We start from the raw sequence: 20,397 nt of genomic DNA, 5'->3' as shown, positions 1-20,397 counted from the left end.
CTTAATTGCAGTGTTAATGTGAGCCGACTTGTGACACTAATAAATAAACTTAAAAAAGAAGTCACTGGAACTCTCTTCCTCGAAAGGCAGTGGGAGCAGAGTCTAGGAATATTTTTAAGGTAGAGCTGGACAGATTCTAGGGAAGCAAAGGGGGCGAAAGGTCATTGGGGGTAAGCGGGAATGTTTTAAGTTTATTGTGTGTCCATGCTGTCTGCCCCAGGAACATTGTTTTTGAAAAGTTTTCTTTGAGAGTTCGGTTCTTGTTACAGTGCCCCCTCTAAGGGGTTTTTCCAATGAGATTATATTTGTTTTACCTTTCTGTTTCTTGAAAACTATGGCTGTTGCGTAAGGATGCGCTTGTAATGTGTATCTCCGTAAATAAATTCTTATTAAAGATGTAAAGATTGGCTTCAATTCTATCTTTCGTCACATGGTTTTCTGGAGTGTTAGCAGTTAAAACGCTGACTAACTGAGTCATAGGGACTGGGTTTAATTTCAGTTGACGTTTCGAGCTCTACAGCTCGTAGAATCATAGAATCTCTACAGTGAAGAAGGAGGCCATTCGGCCCACCAAGTCTGCACCAACAACCAGCCTCCCATCCATTGACTCTGACTACACTTCCCGCTGCCTCGGCAAAGCAGCCAGCATAATTAAGGACCCCACGCACCCCGGACATTCTCTCTTCCACCTTCTTCCTTTGGGAAAAAGATACAAAAGTCTGAGGTCACGTACCGACCGACTCAAGAACAGCTTCTTCCCTGCTGCCGTCAGACTTTTGAATGGACCTACCTCGCATTAAGTTACATAAGAACATAAGAACATAATAGGAACAGGAGTAGGCCATCTAGCCCCTCGAGCCTGCCCTGCCATTCAATAAGATCATGGCTGATCTGATAGTGGTTTAGTTCCATTTACCTGCCTGCTCCGCATAACCCTTAATTCCCTTATTGATCAAAAATCTACCTACCTGTGACTTAAACATATTTAAAGAGGTAGCCTCCACTGCTTCAATGGGCAGAGAATTCCAGAGATTCACTACCCTCTGAGAGAAGAAGTTCCTCCTCAACTCTGTCCTAAACTGACTCCCCCTTATTTTGAGGCTGTGTCCTCTAGTTCTTGTTTCCTTTCTAAGTGGAAAGAATCTCTCTGCCTCTACCTTGTCGAGCCCCTTCATTATCTTATATGTCTCTATAAGATCTCCCCTCAGCCTTCTAAACTCCAACGAGTACAGGCCCAATCTACTCAATCTCTCCTCATAAGCTAACCCCCTCATCTCCGGTATCTCCTCTACACCCTAGCTATAACTGTAACCCTACATTCTCTCCTTTCCTTCTCTATGAATGGTATGCTTTGTCTGTATAGCGCGCAAGAAACAATACTTTTCACTGTATGTTAATACATGTGACAATAAATCAAATCAAATACAATCCCACCCAGGCCCTATCCCCGCAACCCCACTATTCACCCTGCTAATCCCCCTGACACTAAGGGGCAATTTAGAATGGCCAATCAACCTAACCCGCACATCTTTGGACTGTGGGAGGAAACCGGAGCACCCGGAGGAAACCCACGCAGACACGGGGAGAATGTGCAGACTCCACACAGACAGTGACCCAAGCCGGGAATCGAACCCGAGTCCCTGGCGCTGTGAGGCAGAAGCGCTACCCACTGTGCCACCGTGCCGCTCTCAGTGGACTCAAGGCAATGAAAAAGAAAATTCGGCTAATGTTCCAGTTCCTCATAGTTACCGAGTGACCCTCTAAATGTGCAGAGAGACAGGTAAAAAGGTGGGGGAGTGAGTTGATTAACTAAACTGGTCTTATAGAGATCAATTAAAGCTGAAGTTTATATATTAGCGTCACAAGTAGGCTTACATTCACACTGCAATGAAGTTACTGTGAAAATCCGGCGCCTGTTCGGGTACACTGAGGGAGAATTTAGCATGGCCAATGCAGCCTAACCAGCACGTCTTTCAGACTGTAAGAGGAAACCGGAGCGCCCAGAGGAAACCCTCGCAAACATGGGGAGAATGTGCAGACTCCACACAGACAGTGATCCAAGCCTGGAATTGAACCTGAGTCCCTGGCGCTGTGAGGCAGCAGCGCGAACCACTGTGCTGCCCCAGGAAGGACATGTTGGGCCAAATGACCTTCTGATCTCTAACCATTCTGTGAGACTGGTAATCATAGAATCCCTACAGTGCAGAAGGAGGCCATTCAGCCCATCGAGTCTGTACCGACCACAATCCCACCCAGGCCCAATTCCCATAACCCCACACATTTACCCTGCTAATTCCCCTGACACTAAGGGTCAATTTAGCACGGCCAATCCACCCTAACCCGCACATCTTTGGATTGCGGGAGGAAACCGGAGCACCCGGAGGAAACCCACGCAGACACGGGGAGAATGTGCAGACTCCACACAGACAGTGACCCGAGGCCGGGAATTGGACCCGGGTCCCTGGTGCGGTGAGGCAGCTGTGCTAACCACTGTGCCACCGTGCCGTCCCATCTAATGTGGGGGAAGTGGGTGGGGAGGGGAGGTCGTGGAGACAGGGAACTGGGACTGAACTGGATGATAATGTTCCCTCTGGACAAGCAAGAGAATGCGCCCCCCCCCCCACCTCATGTTGGGTAGTGAGGGCAACAGGTACAGAGTCCCAGCAACTCGAGAGGAGGGGGGGAAAATGGTGGTTAGAGAGGGAGGGAGAAATTGTTTTTGTCTCACTCTCTTTCTCTTTCTCCCTCTCTCTCTAATTGGAGAGTTTCACTGAAGCAGCAATGTGACCACATTACAAAAGTACCAATTATTACTTCCCGCACAGTGACTCAGCTTCTTTCTATAAAAAGTGCCCAGGTCATGGAGGGCTTTTGAAATGTGAGGTAATGTATTTGGGGGAAGGCTGACGAGGCAAAGGGAGACACAACAAACGGTCGGACACCGAGAGGTGTGGCGGAACAGGGGCCTCTTGGCGATGTCTATACACAGATCCTTTTCTTAAAGTTTATTTATTAGTGTCACAAGTAGGCTTACACGCTCATTCCCATGGCATTACGTAGGAATTAGGAGCAGAAGTCGGCAAATTCAGCCCTTCGAGCCTGCTCCGCCATTCAATCAGATCATGGCTGATCTCTCCCTGGTCACAAATCCACCTCCCCTCCTGCTCCCCAACTGTAACTGCAATGAAGTTACTGTGAAAATCCCCTAGTTGCCACACTCTGTTCGGGTAACACTGAGGGAGAATTTAGCACGGCCAATGCGCCCTAACCAGCACGTCTTTCGGACTGTGAGAGGGAAACCGGAGCACCCGGAGGAAACCCACGCAGACACGGGGAGAACGTGCAGACTCCACACAGACAGTGACCCAAGCCGGGGAATCGAACCCGGGTCCCTGGCGCTGTGAGGCAGCAGTGCTAACCCACTGTGCCACCCTTGAAGGCAGAGGGGAGGATACTTGCACGTAGAGGTTGAGAGGCGGTAGGTTTAAAACTGAGATGAGGAGGAACTACTTCTCGCAGAGGGTGGTGAATTTGTGGAACTCGCTGCCCCATAGCACGGTGGAGTCTGAATCATTGAATGGGTTCAAGAAGGAGATGGATATATTTCTAATAATGAACGGGATAAGGGGATATGGGGAAGAGGTGGGGAGGTGGATTTGATACCAGGGAGAGATCAGCCATGATCTGAAGGGTTGAATTTGCCCACTTCTGCTCCTAATTCCTATGTCATGTCACGGGACATCCACTAGCCACCAAAGATTAACGTGAGCCATGATAATAATGGTTTTAAAAAGCTGCTGCTGATCTCCTAATTACACATTGATGCCTCCAGAACAAGTCTGTTCCCTGGGAATGGAGCCAGTTGCTGCTGGCGTGTTTGTGTCTCCCCGTATCTCTTTTTCCACACTTGTTGCCCTTTATTCCTCTGCGTTACACACTTACTGTGGGCGGCACGGTGGCACAGTGGGTTAGCACTGCTGCCTCACAGCGCCGGGGACCCGGGTTCGATTCCCGGCTTGGGTCACTGTCTGTGCGGAGTCTGCACATTCTCCCCGTGTCTGCGTGGGTTTTCCTCCGGGTGCTCCGGTTTCCTCTGAAAGACGTGCTGGTTAGGGTGCATTGGCCGTGCTAAATTCTCCCTCAGTGTACCCGAACAGGCGCCGGAGTGTGGCGACTAGGGGATTTTCACAGTAACTTCATTGCAGTGTTAATGTAAACCTTACTTGTGGCACTAATAAAACAAACGTTTTTACTGAGAAATATTATTGGGGTTCTCTTTTAATGTTGTACTTTTTTGTTCCCTGTTTATCTTTGTTTCTCCTTCAGGAACTGAATACTTTCCGAGCCAAGTGCAGTCTCCTGTTCCACTACGACTGGATCAGTATCCCACTGGTGTACACACAGGTAAAGCTTTATCTTTACATTGTGTTGGACATTTGGACCATGGCCCAGCTGCCGATGGGCTTTTCCTCCACCCTCACCATGGGTGGCTTGGCAACAAGTGGCTGATCCTCCTAAACTAGAGGGGGGAGGGGTCGCTGATCTGACCCCCTTTACCATCCACTGGTTTTGTTGACCTTCGCCAGGGTGACAGCCAAGACGCTGGAGTCCGGTTTCTGGTTCATGAATGAGAAATGGGTCTTAAACCCCATCTAGTGGCTAATATTGGAAATGCATGTGTGTGTGCATGCATGTGTGTGCGTGCATGCATTCTGTGTGTGCATGCATGTGTGCGCTCATGCATGTGTGTGCGCGTGCATGTGTGTGCATGCACGTGTGTGCGTTCATGTGTGTGCACATGCATGCGTTTGTGTGTGCATGCATGTGTGTGCGTGTGTGTGTGTGTCTGTGTGTGTGTGTATGTGTGTGTGTGTGTACATGTATGTATGTGGGCTTGTGTCTATGTCTGTGTGTATGTGTGCGTGCATGTGTATGCTAATGACCGATTGGGACTGATTTAGGTTTGGGTATGATGTTCTCTTTGGGTCAGAGATAGGTGACTGGGCCAGTGAGTGGGCTGCAAGATAGAAATGGGGTTTGTTCATTAACCGTGACCCCGTGAATCAGATTAAATACATTTAATACACGCCAAATATTCCATAACGAGTTGTGGAAAATGCTTCATCATTTATATATTAATAGAACTCTCATCAGCTTCAAATGGTTAAAAACAGAAGAAATATTGACGCTTTGGGCACAGAGGGAGCGCATGGCTCTCACAGTCAGTGTTGTGAGCAATCAGCACACACCTCACTTCACTCACCCTCGCTTTACGGGCGAATCGCTTCAGTCACACCGGTAGGAAAAAAAACTACACGGACAGGAATCAGCGGAATGAGGCAACCCTGTGTGCTGGAAACGGTCAACAAAATGTCCCGTGGGGACGGCACTCACAACTGGGTGCTCCGGTTTCCTCCCACGGCCAAAGGTGTGCGGGTTAGGTGGATTGGCCACGCTAAATGCACAGGGTTGGTGGGACAGGGCGGATTGGAGGGTAAGGTACTCTGTCAGAGAGCCGGTGCAGACTCGATGGACCAAATGGCCTCTTTCTGCACTGCAGGGATTCTATGGACGGGGAAAGGATGTCTCCTCTTGTGGGCGAGTCCAGAAGTAAGGGACAGTGTTTCAAAATTAGACGTCACCCTTTTAGGACTGAGATGAGGGGAATATTTTTCTCTGAGGGTTGTGTGAACCTTCTGGAACTCTCTGTCTCAGGAGGTTGAGACACTGAATATCTTTCAGACGGAAATAGATAGATTCTCATTGGGCAAGGGGATCAAAGGTTATTGGGAGTCCTTGGGAATGTGGAATTCCAAACACAAATCGATCAGCCATGATATCAGAGCAGGATTGAGGGGCTGAATGGCCTACTTCTGCTCCCATTTCATATATGTTCATATATATTATTTAAGGTCAGCATTATTTTTAAGCCTCCTGTTCAATCCTTCCAACAGTTCATTTACTCTTTGTCCTTGGTGTAATCCATTCCAAATTGTCAGTGTCTTGCTCCTTCTCTCAGATACATGGTGCCAATGATGGAAAGAATCTTTCTAACCCACCTCCAAACTCTGGGGGGGTTTAATCCAGGCCACAATCCAACTGAAACTACCTCCCCTTCTGCGTGTAGGAGAAATCTTATTCTTGTAAACAGTGGGTGCTAGCTGCTTTCTTTGAGAACCAGTTTCTATTAGTAATTACATGCGTGGCAGCTAGATTCGTCACACTCACCAACCGCTACATCAGCTGTGTGACCCCATCTCCCTCGCATCGCAATCCCCTGACTCACAGTCACGCCTTCCTCAGAGACCCAGCTGCAGGACATTTTTTTAAAAGCTAAACAACATCAAACTCTGGGCGGCACGGTGGCACAGTGGGTTAGTACTGCTGCCTCACAGCGCCAGGGACCCGGATTCGATTCCCCACTTGGGTCACTGTCTGTGTGGAGTCTGCACGTTCTCCCCGTGTCTGCGTGGGTTTCCTCCGGGTGCTCCGGTTTCCTCCCACAGTCCGAAAGACGTGCTGGTGAGGTGGATTGGCCGTGCTAAATTCTCCCTCCGTGTACCCGAACAGGCGCCAGAGTGTGGCGACTAGGGGATTATAGTTAAAGTCTGCCAACGCCTCTACTTTCTCAGAAGAATAAGGAAATTTGGCATGTCAGCTACGAATCTCACCAACCTTTACAGACGCACCATAGAAAGCACTCTTTCTGGTTGTATCACAGCTTGGTGTGGCTCCTGCTCTGACCAAGACCGCAAGAAACTACAAAAGGTCGTGAATGTAGCCCAATCCATCACGCATACCAGCCTCTCATCCATTGACTCTGTCTACACTTCCCACTGCCTCGGCAAAGCAGCCAGCATAATTAAGGACTCCACACACTCCGGACATTCTCTCTTCCACCTTCTTCCGTCGGGGAAAAGATACAAAAGTCTGAGGTCACGTACCAACCGACTCAAGAGCAGCTTCTTCCCTGCTGCCATCAGACTTTTGAATGGACCTACCTCGCATTAAGTTGATCTTTCTCTACACCCTAGCTATGACTGTAACACTACATTCTGCACTCTCTCGTTTCCTTCTCTATGAATGGCATGCTTTGTCTGTGTAGCGCGCAAGAAACAATACTTTTCACTGTATCCCAATACATGTGACAATAATAAATCAAATCAAATTCATAGTAATTTCATTGCAGTGTTAACGTGAGCCTACTTATGACATCAATAAATAAACTTTCTAACTTTGAAAGCTAACCAATCTCAGCCTTCTCCTGTGGCTCAGATCACAAGATCCCAGGATCCGTTCCGAGGAAGAGTTGTATTGGATTTTAAATCCAAACTCTGTTTCTCTCTCCACAGACACTGCTAGACCTGCCGAGTTTTTTTCCCGGCACTTTCTGTTTTGATTTCTGATTTCCAGCAATATTGTCCTTTTATTATCCCGGAATCAGCTAGTGGAATTTAAATTCGATTAATAAAATCTAGTATATATATATATATTTAAAAAAGCTTGTCTCAGTAATGGTGACCATAAAATCTATCATCGATTGTCATTAAAAACCCATCTGGTTCACTAATGCCCTTCATAGAATCCCTACAGTGCAGAAGGAGGCCATTCGGCCCATTGAGTCTGCACCGACAATGATCCCACCTATCCCCGTAACCCCACATATTTGCTCCACTAATCCCTCTAGCCCACGCATCCCGGGACACGAAGGGGCAATTTAGCACGGCCAATGCACCCTAACCCGCACACCTTTGGAGTGTGGGAGGAAACCGGAGCACCCGGAGGAAACCCACGCAGACACGGGGTAGAACGTGCAAACTCCTCGCAGACAGTGACCCAAGCCGGGAATCGAACCCGGGTCCCTTGGAGCTGTGAGGCAGCGGAGCTAACCACTGTGCCACCGTGCGCCGCCCCTTTGGGGAAGGAAATCTGCCATCCTTAGCCGGTCTGGCCTACATATGATGGATGACTGTTAACCGCCCTCTGAATTAGTCAAGCAAGCCATTCCGTTCAAGGGCAACTAGGGATGGACAACAAATTCAGGCCCAGCCAATGATGTCCACATCTCATGTAAGAATATTAAAATGCTGGATAGGGTTTTGAATATTTCTCCTGAATCGTTGACTGGTTTTCAAGAAGGTGATAGATATATTTCCAATAAAATAAAGGGATGTGGGATTTGAGATCATGGAGAGATCAGCCATGATCTGATTGAATGACGGAGCAGGCTCGAAGGGCTGAATTTGCCCACTTCCACTCCTTATTCCTCCCTCCTGGATCTTCAAGATGGCGCAGGAGCGAGGCGACTTCCTGGGAGCTGTCCCCAGCATTGCCTCTATCTTTTAATCTCGTTCTATGCTTTTAAAACTGTATTCTAACTCTTTAAAACTCTCTAACAATGTTCTCTCTACACCCGAGCTATGACTGTAACACTATATTCTACACCCTTTCCTTTCCTTCTATGAACAGTATGCTTTGTCTGTATAGCGCGCAAGGAACAATGAATACTTCTCACTGTTTCCCAATATATGTGACAATAATAAATCAAATCAAGTCCACTGCCATGAGGTGTTGAGCACTGACCATGTGATTCCCTCTAAGATGGTCTTACCTTCAGCTAGGAAGAGATAGAATCAAAGAGTCATAGAATCTCTACAGTGCAGAAGGAGGCCATTTGGCCCATCGAGCCAAACAACCCCACATATTTACCCTGCTAATCCCCTGACACCAAGGGGCAATTTAGCATGGCCAATCCACCTAACCTGCACATCTTTGGACAGTAAGGGACAATTTAGCATGGCCAATCCACCTAACCTGCACATCTTTGGACAGTAAGGGACAATTTAGCATGGCCAATCCACCTAACCCACATATCTTTGGACACCAAGGGGCAATTTAGCATGGCCAATCCACCCAACCTACACATCTTTGGGCATTAAGGGGCAATTAAGCATGGCCAATCCACCTAACCTGCACATCTTTGGATACTAAGGAGCAATTTAGCATGGCCAATCCACCTAACCTGCACATCTTTGGACACTAAGGGGCAATTTAGCATGGCCAATCCACCTAACCTGCACATCTTTGGACACTAAGGGACAATTTAGCATGGCCAATCCACCTAACCTACACATCTTTGGACACTAAGGGACAATTTAGCATGGCCAATCCACCTAACCTACACATCTTTGGACACTAAGGGGCAATTTAGTATGGCCAATCCACCTAATCTGCACATCCTGGACTGTGGGAGGAAACCGGAGCACCCGGAGAAAACCCACGCAGACACAGGGAGAACGTGCAAACTCCACACAGAGGCTGGAATCGAACCTGGGTCCCTGGTGCTGTGAGGCAGCAGTGCTATAACCACTGTGCTGCTCGGTGCCTCGGATAATACCTCTAAGTCAGTTTTGGAGCAGCGTTAATGATGCTCTGCATCTGGTCATTCGCTCCTCAGATGTTCAGATATGACCTGCAACTCAAGGACAGGAGGATGTGTTGAAAGGTTGGAGAGTCTTTCCAAGTGAGCGTGCTAATGATATGTCCCTCTCTACCTCCCCCACCCAACACCCTTCTCTCTCTGCAGGTGGTCACCATCGCAGTGTACAGTTTCTTCATGACCTGCCTTATTGGACGACAGTTCCTTGACCCTGCCCAAGGCTATGCGGGACATGACATCGACCTGTACGTCCCCGTGTTCACCCTGCTACAGTTCTTCTTCTACGCTGGCTGGCTGAAGGTAAGGCCAGCAATGTAAAAATCCTGCTGCCATTTTGATCTTTCTCTACACCCTAGCTGTGAATGTAACACTACATTGTGCACTCTCTCCTTTCCTTCTCTATGAACGGTATGCTTTGTCTGTATAGCGCGCAAGGAACAATACTTTTCACCGTATACTAATACATATGACAATAATAAATCAAATCAGATGAAAATAATGAGTTTAATGTAGAAAATCATTCCAAAGTGCAAGGATAAGCTCAGAACTCCGCATCCTAGTATCTTGTACTCCAGCTTTGGAAATCTTACCAGGGAAGATATTTCCAATACTAGTCACATTTGTACATTTAGGTCAAACTGTAAGCTGCGTTACTTCACAACTCAGTGCAACACACAGCACAATATTGAACAGTCTATGTTGGGGGAAATAAGAACTGCACGCAACCTAGAGAAATGTTGCTCGTAATTCAACGAGCTTAGAGATCTGCAAAGGCAAACTGAGGTGTAAAAACTGCTAGCAAACAGCAGTGACCAATGCTACAGGATAGCTGCAGTACATCTTCATACAACAGGAATCCAACCCTTCAAGATCTCTGTTCGCTCCTTGCACATTCGCTGTGTTACTGGCACAGCCACTCGGGAGATGGTCAGCTGGCTTTTACAAAGTCCTGTTCTTGGAGTTAGGTGGTTGTGAGTCTCAGCATCACACTGATCGAGGGACCGAATGGCCTACTCCTGTCTGAATGTTCGTACGTATAGACTTATCTTGCTCTTGGACTCTGAATTCTGCTCCCTTACAATCTCTCTGCAGTCTGGCCGCTTGAGCAGTGGAATCCATTCGGCTAAGGTTACATTCTGGATTTAGAAGAATGAGTGGTGACCTTATTGAAACATACAAGATTCTGAAGGGGCTTTATAGGGTGGACGCTGAGAAATTGCTTCTGCTGGTCGGGGAATCTAGAAAAACCCATCTGGTTCACTAATGTCCCTTTAGGGAAGGAAATCTGCCCATCCTTACCCGGTCTGGCCTACATGTGACTCCAGAGCCACAGCAATGTGGTTGACTCTCAACTGCCCTCCAAGGGTAATTAGGGATGGGCAATAAATGCTGGCCCAGCCAGCGACGCCCATGTCCCACGAATGAGTAAAACAAAACTCAAGATAAGGGGTTGTTCATTTAGGACTGAGATGAGGTGATATGTTTCAACTCAGTGGATTGTCAATCCTTCAAATTTTCTACCCAAAAGGCTTTTTTATTTTATTCATTCAAGAGATGAGTGTCGCTGGCTAGGCCAGTATTTATTGCTCATCCTTAATCGCTCTTGAGAAGGTGGTGGTGAGCTGTCTTCTTGAATCGCTGCAGTTCATGTGGTGTAGACACACCCATAGTTCTGTTAGGGAGGGAGTTCCAACATTTTGACCCAGTGACAGTGAAGGAACGGCCGATACATCTCCAAATCAGGCTGATGAGTGGCTTGGAGCGGAACTTGCAGGCGGTGGTGTTCCCCATGTATCTGCTGCCCTTGTGCTTCTTGGTGGTAGAGGTCACAGGTTTGGAAGGTGCTGTCTAAGGATCTTTGGTGAGATGCTGCAGTACATCCAGATGGTACACAATGCTGCTACTGTGCATTGGTGGGGGCAGGAGTGAATGTTTAAGGAGGTGGATGAGGTGCCAATCAAGCAGGGCTGCTTTATCCTGGATGGTGTCGAGCTTCTTGAGTGTTGTTGGAGCTGCACCCATCCAGGCAAGTGGGGATTATTCCATCACACTCCTGACTTGTGCCTTGTAGATAATTATACGGGAATGCACTTTTCAAAAAGGTGGCACGGTGGCACAGTAGTTAGCACTGCTGCCTCACAGTGCCAGGGTTCCGGGTACGATTCCGGCCTTGGGTGACTGTGTGGAGTTTGCACGTTCTCACCGTGTCTGTGTGAGTTTCCTCCGGGTGCTCTGGTTTCCTCTAACAGTCCAAAGATGTGTAGGTTAGGTGGATTGGCCATGCTAAATTGCCCCTTAGTGTCCAAAGATGTGAAGGTTAGGTGGATTGGCTATGCTAAATTGCTGCTTAGTGCCCAAATATGTATTGGTTAGGTGGATTGGCCATGCTAAATTGCCCCTTAGTGCCCAAAGATGTGTCGGTTAGGTGAATTGGCCATGATAAATTGCCCCTTAGTGCCCAAAGATGTCAGTTAGGGGGATTGGCCATGCTAAATTGCTCCTTGGTGTCTAAAGATGTGTAGGTTAGGGGGATTGGCCATGCTAAATTGTCCCTTAGTGTCCAAAGATGTGTAGGTTACGGGGTTTTGCCGGGTGAATACGTGATGTGATGGAGATAGGGCCTGGGTAAGATGTTATCTCAGAGAGTTGGTGTAGACCTGATGGGCTGAATGGCCTCCACCTGCGCTATTGGGATTCTATGATAAAAATGCTGATTTCACTTCTTGGGTTTGGTTCAATGAAAGCTACAGGTTGTGGGCCCAGAACCGACTGTACGATTGGAGTCACTGTGTCTGATTACAGGTAGCTGAGCAGCTAATAAATCCCTTCGGAGAAGACGATGATGATTTTGAAACAAACCGATTGATCGATCGAAACTTTCAGGTAATGACTACAGCACACAGAGGGCATTGGGTGGCACGGTGACAGTGTTGGTACTCCAGCAGCTGCCCCCTCTTCCAAAGTGCCTCGACAAGGTACCGGAGCTTACACACTCAAACTTGCTCCATTACTGTTTGCTTGATCCTGTCCCAGGAGGTACACCGTGGACGGATGCATTGTCCAGTCTGGTAGCCAGCTACACACATTTGTTGAGAATTTCTATGGTTGGTTGATCTCTGACCAATCCTGCTTAGATGGAATGGGGAGGGTAGAGTTTTGAGTGTCCAAGGAACAGTACAGCACAGGAACAGGCTCTTCGGCCCACCTGTGCCGACACATGACACCTCTCCAAACTAAAGACCTTTTGCCTCTATGCGGTCCGTATCCCTGTATTCCCGGCCTATTCATGTATCTGACATGATGCTTCTTAAATGTTGCTACTGTATCTACTTCCACCACCTCCTCTGGCAGCGCGTTCCAGGCACTTACCACCCTCTGTGTAAAAAACTTGCCTCTCACATCTCCTTTTAACTTCCCCCCTTTTACCTTAAATCTATGTCTCCGAGTAATTAACATTTCTACCCTGGGAAAAAGACTCTGACTATCCATTCCACCCATGCCTCTCATCATTTTGTAAACTTCTATTAGGTTGCCCCTCCGATGCTCAAGTGAAAACAAACCAAGTTTGTCCAATCTCTCCTCATAGCTAATACCCTCCAAACCAGGCAACATCCTGGTAAAGCTTTTCTGTACCCTCTCCAAAGTCCTTGCAAAACTGCCCCTTAGTGTCCAATGATGTGTAGGTTAGGGGGATTGGCCATGCTAAATTGTCCCTTAGTGTCCAATGATGTGTAGGTTAGGGGGATTGGCCATGCTAAATTGTCCCTTAGTGTCCAATGATGTGTAGGTTAGAGGGATTGGCCATGCTAAATTGTCCCTTAGTGTCCAATGATGTGTAGGTTAGGGGGATTGGCCATGCTAAATTGTCCCTTAGTGTCCAATGATGTGTAGGTTAGGGGGATTGGCCATGCTAAATTGTCCCTTAGTGTCCAATGATGTGTAGGTTAGGGGGATTGGCCATGCTAAATTGTTCCTTAGTGTCCAATGATGTGTAGGTTAGGGGGATTAGCAGAGTAAATACATGGAGTTAATCGGATAGGGCGTGGGTAAGATGCCCTGTCAGAGAACTGGTGCAAATATGATGGGCCGAATGGCCTCCTTCTGCACTGTTAGGCCATTTGGCCCATCAAGTCTGCTCCGCCATTCAATCATGGCTGATAAGTTTCTCAACCCCATTCTCCCACCTCTTCCCCCTAACCTTTGAGCCCCTTACCAATCAAGAACCTATCTATCTCTGTCTTAAAGACACTCAATGACCCGGCCTCCACAGCCTTCTGTGGCAATGAATTCCAATAGATTCACCACCCGCTGGCTGAAGAAATTCTTCCTCATCTCGGTTCTATTCTGTGTAGTTTATTTATTATTATTGTCACAAGTAAACGTATAGTAACACTGCAATTAAGTTAAGGGCGGCACGGTGGCACAGTGGTTAGCGCTGCTGCCTCACAGCACCAAGGACCCAGGTTCGATTCCGCCCTCGGGTCACTGTCTGTGTGGAGTTTGCACGTTCCTTCTGTGTCTGCTTCGGGTTTCCTCCGGGTCAGGTTAATTGGCCATGATAAATTGACCCTAGTATGGGGTTACGGGAATAGGGCCTGGATGGGATTGTGGTCGGTACAGACTTGATGGGCCGAATGGCTTCCTTCTGTGCTGCAGGGATTCTCTGATACTGTGAAAATCCCCTAGTCGCCACACTCCGGCGCCTGTTCGGGTTACACTGAGGGAGAATTTAGCACGGCCCGTGCACCCTAACCAGCACGTCTTTCAGAGTGTAGGAGGAAACTGGAGGATGCGGAGGAAACCCATGCAGACACGGGGAGAAGGTGCAGACTCCGCAGTGCAGTTACTGAAAAATTGCAAGACGGTGTCAAATGTCAGCATGAGTTCAGCCAATCAAGAGAGGAGACAAGGAACCAAGAGGATGGAGGGGAGGATGGAGGGGAGGGTGGAGGGGAGGGATGGGGGGAGGGCAGGGGGGGATAACAAGCTATTTTTTGAATGTATCACCTCTTCCCCCCCCACCACTCCACCCTCTCCCAAACCTCTCCTAAACCTTCCTGGACTGAGTTACTCTTGTTGAGTTGGCTGTCCCTTTTTTGCAGGGTTGCATTGACTGTAGTTGTGACTGTTGCATTCAGGTGTCAATGATGGCGGTCGATGACATGTACCAGGACTTGCCCCTCATGGAAAAGGATCGGTACTGGAACGAGTCCAACCCACGTCCCCCCTACACGGCTGCCACCGTGTTCGTGTTGCAGAAACCATCCTTCCAGGGTTCCACCTTCGACATGACGTGAGTCCTTGACAACTTGACGATGTTGCCCGGGAGGGTCTGGCGTGATGGAGGAAGGGCATAGCTGACATAGAATCATCATAGAAATCATAGAAACCCTACAGTGCAGAAAGAGGCCATTTGGCCCATCGAGTCTGCACCGACCACAATCCCACCCAGGCCCTACCCCCATATCCTTACATATTTACCCACTAATCCCTCTAACCTACGCATCTCAGGATACTAAGGGGCAATTTTTAGCATGGCCAATCAACCTAACCCGCACATCTTAGAATCATAGAAACCCTACAGTGCAGAAAGAGGCCATTCGGCCCATCGAGTCTGAACCGACCACAATTCCACCCAGGCCCCAGCCCCATATCCTTACATATTTACCCACTAATCCCTCTAGTCTACGCATCTCGGGACACTAAGGGGCAATTTTTAGCATGGCCAATCGACCTAACCCGCACAACTTTGGACTGTGGGAGGAAACCGGGGCACCCGGAGGAAACCCACGCAGACACGAGGAGAATGTGCAAACTCCACACAGACAGTGACCCAAGCCGGGAATCGAACCCAGGTCCCTGGAGCTGTGAAGCAGCAGTGCTAACCACTGTGCTACCGTGCCGCCCAGTTCCTTTGAAGTTCATCATTGAGTGTCTTTAAGACAGAGATACAAAGGTTCTTGATTAATAAAGGGATCAGGGGTTACGGGGAAAAAGGCAGGACAAAGAACAAAGAAAATTACAGCACAGGAACAGGCCCTTCGGCCCTCCAAGCCTGCACCGACCACGCTGCCCGACTGAATTAAAACCCACTACCATTCCGGGGACCATATCCCTCTAAAGGAGAATGGGGATGAGAAAAATATCAGCCATGATTGAATGGCAGAGCAGACTTGATGGGCCGAGTGGCCTAATTCTGCTCCTATGTCTTATGGTCATAGGGGAGGACGTGGTGTAGTGGTAGTGTAAGTGCACTAGTAATCCAGAGACCCAGGGTCTTGGATTAATAAATCCCTACAGTGCAAGCCACTCGGCCTATCGAATCTGCACCAACTCTTGGACAGAGCATCTTATCCCCCTCCGCCCCATCCCTGTAAGAAGTCTCACAACACCAGGTTAAAGTCCAACAGGTTTATTTGGAATCACGAGCTTTCGGAGTGCTGTTCCTTCATCAGGCGAGTGGAGAGATAGGTTTCACAAACACGGCATATATAGACAAAGACACAATTGCAAGATAATGGCCTCAAGCCTGGCTTGAGATAATTCATACCTCTTTAACCTATGATTATCCTTCTCTCCACTCGCACTGTCTGTACCTGAAAAGTCTTGCATTCCAACCATTATCTTGCAGTTGAGTCTGTGTCTCTATATGCCGTGTTTGTGAACCCAACTCTCCACTCACCTGATGAAAAAGCAGCGCTCCAAAAGCTCGCGATTCCAAATAAACCTGTTGGACTTTAACCTGGTGTTGTGAGACTACTTTCTGAGTATCTTTAAGAGGTTCTTGATTAATAAGGGGAGCTTTAACTATGAGGCTGTGAGCTGAAATCTATCACCCTTTAGGTGACTGAGGTTAAAATAAAAGTCACACATGTACAGGAGGGACTGGCTTCCAAAATGGGTGAAGGTTTATCATGATGTGGAGATGCCGGCGTTGGACTGGGGTGAACACAGTAAGAGTTTTAACAAACGAGGTTAAAGTCCAACAGGTTTATTTGGTAGCAAATGCCATTAGCTTTCGGAGCGCTGCTCCTTCGTCAGATGGAGTGGAAATCTGCTCTCAAATCTGTGTCTCTGTGCCCTGTTTGAGAGCAGATTTCCAGTCCATCTGACGAAGGAGCAGCGCTCCGAAAGCTAATGGCATTTGCTACCAAATAAACCTGTTGGACTTTAACCTGGTGTTGTTAAATCTCTTACTGAAGGTTTATCACCAGAGGAATAAGAGTGAGCTTTGACTTTGTATTTGACCCATTCAAAAGTCTGAGGTCACGTACCAACCGGCTCAAGAACAGCTTCTTCCCTGCTGCGGTCAAACTTTTGAATGGATTTACCTTGCATTAAGTTGATCTTTCTCTACACTCTAGCTATGACTGTAACACTACATTCTGCAACCTCTCCTTTCCTTCCCTATGAACGGTATGCTTTGTCTGTATAGCGCGCAAGAAACAATATTTTTCACTGTATGTTAATACATCTGACAATAATAAATCAAATCAAATCAACTTCTGCTGTTGCGACTTTTAGCATCGAGTGCAAAATGTGGGACAGTAACCTTGGTGACTTGATCCAACATCAAGTGAGGGGTTCCCCACTCACGGATGTGTATAAGCTGCTGCTTGTTCCTTAGGCACTTGGAGTCAGAAGGTTGCTGCTCTGGGACTCACTGTTGGAGATGCCATCTTTCAGATGGGTTGCCCTGCCTGTCTGCCCCCATAGGTTACCGGGAAAGGTTCCCTGTTGTCATTGTGGAGAAGGGGAGGCGTCCTAGCTGATATTTTAATCACTAAAGCAACATACTGTCAAATTGTTGTCTGTGGGATCTTGCTGTGCACAAAGCTGCCTTTCCGATGACATTACTGATTTATGTCTCCATTTTGAAAGAACTTTATTGCTTGCAAATGACTTTGAAACATCCAGTGGTGTGAAGGAGCATTATACTGCAAGCCTTCTATTCAAAGGGACTTTGCCCAGTGATAAATTCATCTCCCCGTCACTAACTGTCACTAAGGTGGCACGGTGGGTAGCACAGTGGGTAGCACAGCTGCCTCACATCACCAGGGACCCGGGTTTGATTCCCGGCTTGGGTCACTGTTTGTGTGGAGTTTGCACGTTCTCCCCGGGTGCTCCGGTTTCCTCCCACAGTCCGAAAGACGTACTGATTAGGTGCATTGGCCGTGCTAAATTCTCCCTCAGTGTACCCGAACAGGCGCCGGAATGTGGCGACTAGGGGATTTTCACAGTAACTTCATTGCAGTGTTAATGTAAGCCTACTTGTGACTAACAAATAAACTTCAACTAAACAAGGGTTGGTGCTTGTTAATCTAGGGGGATTGGCTGAGTAATGTCACTCTGCGCTTCATTCATCTCACTGGGATTTCTTTTGCAACTTCCCAAAATAAATTTTGGGATATGTACAAAGATGCTGTTTATAATTCAATTCGCAATTCCTTTGTTATCTATGCAAACTGTGCCTCGGGTTTTGACGTTGGTTGTCTGGCAACTGTAAAGCTACAAGCCATTGGACGATTTCCTTCAAATCTACCTCCCAAAAAGTGGGTACTTATTTGATTCTAGCGTGCTATTGTAAAGTTTTTATACACAGAGGGTGGTGGGTGCCTGGAACTCGCTGCCGGGGGAGGTAGTGGAAGCAGCTACGATAGTGACTTTTAAGGGGCGTCTTAACAAATACATGAAAAGGACGGGAATAGAGGGATACGGTGCCTGGAAGGGTAGGGGGTTTTAGTTCAGTCAGGCAGCATGGTCGGTGCAGGCTTGAAGGGCCTGTTCCTGTGCTGTAATTTTCTTTGTTCTATTGTGTGTCAAAACCAAGGGCTTGTTTAATTGGGGACTGGTCTGTTCAGAGAAGGGAGCTCTGCAGCCACCATTCTGCCAAAATCTGTTCGTGGGATCTTGCTCTGTATCCATCCATTGCTACACATGGTTGGGTGAGGGGTTGTGGTTAAAGGATAACCTTGTTGTATGTAAAATGATCAGACTGTCGATATTAATTCTCTTTTTCTTTTAAATTCCAGGATTTCAAAAGACGACATGCATTTTCAACCCATGGAAGAGATCGAGGAAAATATTGAAGAAGGCAATCGGTACCACGTCCCGCTCTTCAGCCGCCTCTTGCCCACCGGCCCTTCGCCGGCAAGCTTCCGCAGCAACATTGCCCGCACCGCTCGGCCTTTCCATTTGCTGAAGCGGAGGAACAGCGCGTCCTCCGACGCCTCCATGTACAGCTGCCTGTGCCAGGACACCCAGTCCACCGTCTGCTCCTGCGGCACGTACACCGACCACAAGCCCCTCGCCAAGATCCACTTCCTCTCCGAGAGCACCGAGCCGGAAAGGAAAGGCACTGAGGCCGAAATGAACAGCTTGAACCTGAGCGAGGAGACAGTGCCCGTTCTGGACGGCCACGGTTTTGGTAGGGAAGTGGGCGGCAGCAAGGACGGGCTTCTAGATACCCCTGCCCGGGTTGGCGATGCCACTTTGGAAGTCGACCCTCCCAGTTCACTGACCATCACTGGGGAGGGCATCCCACATGGAGGGGATCTGATATTTTCCTATGATCCACAGACCAACCAGTTTGAGTCTTACGAAGACCAGGACTGCAGAATCCAGTCCCCTTCAGTGACTCAACCTGGACAGAAGCCCCCCGATCACAGCTACCCAGCGACGGAAACGATTCCAGGAACTTTCTTGGCCAGAAGCCCCGGCTCACCCCTTCTCTCCCGCAACAGTAGCGCTCCGCTCTCGGTGGATACCAGCTTCGTGGAAACCCGCGCCTACCGGGGGATGTACGGTCTGCAGCATCTGGCGGTTGGGGTGAAGACCGAGCCTCCGCTACTGCCCCTCTCTCCAGCTGAGGAGGAGCCCGGCGAAAAGTCCGAGTGGCCCAGGACAACCAAGCGCTCTCTGCGCGCGGACGGGACGGAGGACGAGAACACGCCGTTGCACATCTCTGAGCCGCTGCACGTTAACGGCAGAGAGGCCCTCCATTCCAAACCCCCCTCCCAGCTGTGAAGGAGAAAGGAGCGACCCCTCCCCCCAAGATTCCGACGGAACTATTTTTTTTCACAATTCAAAAACTGTGAACGAAAGCCTACCTTCGTGGCCTTTTGTGTCTGTAACATGTCGTCGTATTCAGCACCTCACTCCTCCTTCGTTCGTGACGGATTCAACTGCAGAATGGGTTATGTTGTTCACTTGGTTGTGAAACCTAAGAAGGTTCAAACTCTTGGGGCTTTGGCACAAACCAAAGGGAGGCGACGGCCTAGTGTTATTATCGCTAGACTATTAAGCCAGAAACTCAGCTAATGTTCTGGGGACCCGGGTTCGAATCCCGCCACGGCAAATGGTGGAATTTGAATTCAATAAAAAATATCTGGAATTAAGAATCTACTGATGATCATGAAACCATTGTCGGAAAAACCCATCTGGTTCACTAATGTCCTTTAGGGAAGGTGTTATCGCTGGACTATTAATCCAGAAACTCATCTAACGTTCTGGAGACCTGGCTTCGAATCCCGTCACGGCAGATGGTGGAATTTGAATTCAATAAAAAAATACTGGAATTTAGGACCTACTGATGACCGTGAAACCATTGTCGGAAAAACCCATCTGGTTCACCAATGCCCCTTTAGGGAAGGAAATCTGCCGTCCTTACTCGGTCTGGCCTACATGTGACTCCAGAGCCACAGCAATGTGGTTGACTCTCAACTGCCCTCTGGCAACTAGGGATGGGCAATAAATGCTGGCCCAGCCAGCGACGCCCATGTCCCAGGAATGAATTTAAAAAAACATGTTCGAAAATCCATTCGCATGATTGGGGAAGGATTTGCTTACTTGCAGATCGACAATATTTAGGTCCAACCTTCCTGATTCTTTCCCTTTTATGGTTGCCAAGGGGCTGCACAGTCGCTATAAGCTTTGTTAGTGCTGCTTGAACCCTTACT

General features: G+C 48.2%; 1 protein-coding gene across 1 annotated transcript in view; it reads left to right on the top strand.

Moving 5' to 3' along the window:
• The window catches only part of best2 (bestrophin 2), a 30,059-nt gene extending 10,594 nt beyond the window's left edge, over positions 1 to 19,465 (top strand). Inside the window, exons 5-9 of the mRNA XM_078234790.1 lie at positions 4,327 to 4,404; positions 9,587 to 9,739; positions 12,242 to 12,322; positions 14,542 to 14,732; positions 18,472 to 19,465. Coding sequence (XP_078090916.1) covers positions 4,327 to 4,404; positions 9,587 to 9,739; positions 12,242 to 12,322; positions 14,542 to 14,732; positions 18,472 to 19,465 — 1,497 coding nt within the window. The remainder of the gene's footprint in view (positions 1 to 4,326; positions 4,405 to 9,586; positions 9,740 to 12,241; positions 12,323 to 14,541; positions 14,733 to 18,471) is intronic.
• Positions 19,466 to 20,397: the final 932 nt, after the last annotated feature.

Source organism: Mustelus asterias, chromosome 19 (assembly GCF_964213995.1).
Source record: "Mustelus asterias chromosome 19, sMusAst1.hap1.1, whole genome shotgun sequence".
Classification (NCBI taxonomy): Eukaryota; Metazoa; Chordata; class Chondrichthyes; order Carcharhiniformes; family Triakidae; genus Mustelus; species Mustelus asterias.
This window is presented reverse-complemented; position numbering and strand designations above follow the sequence as displayed.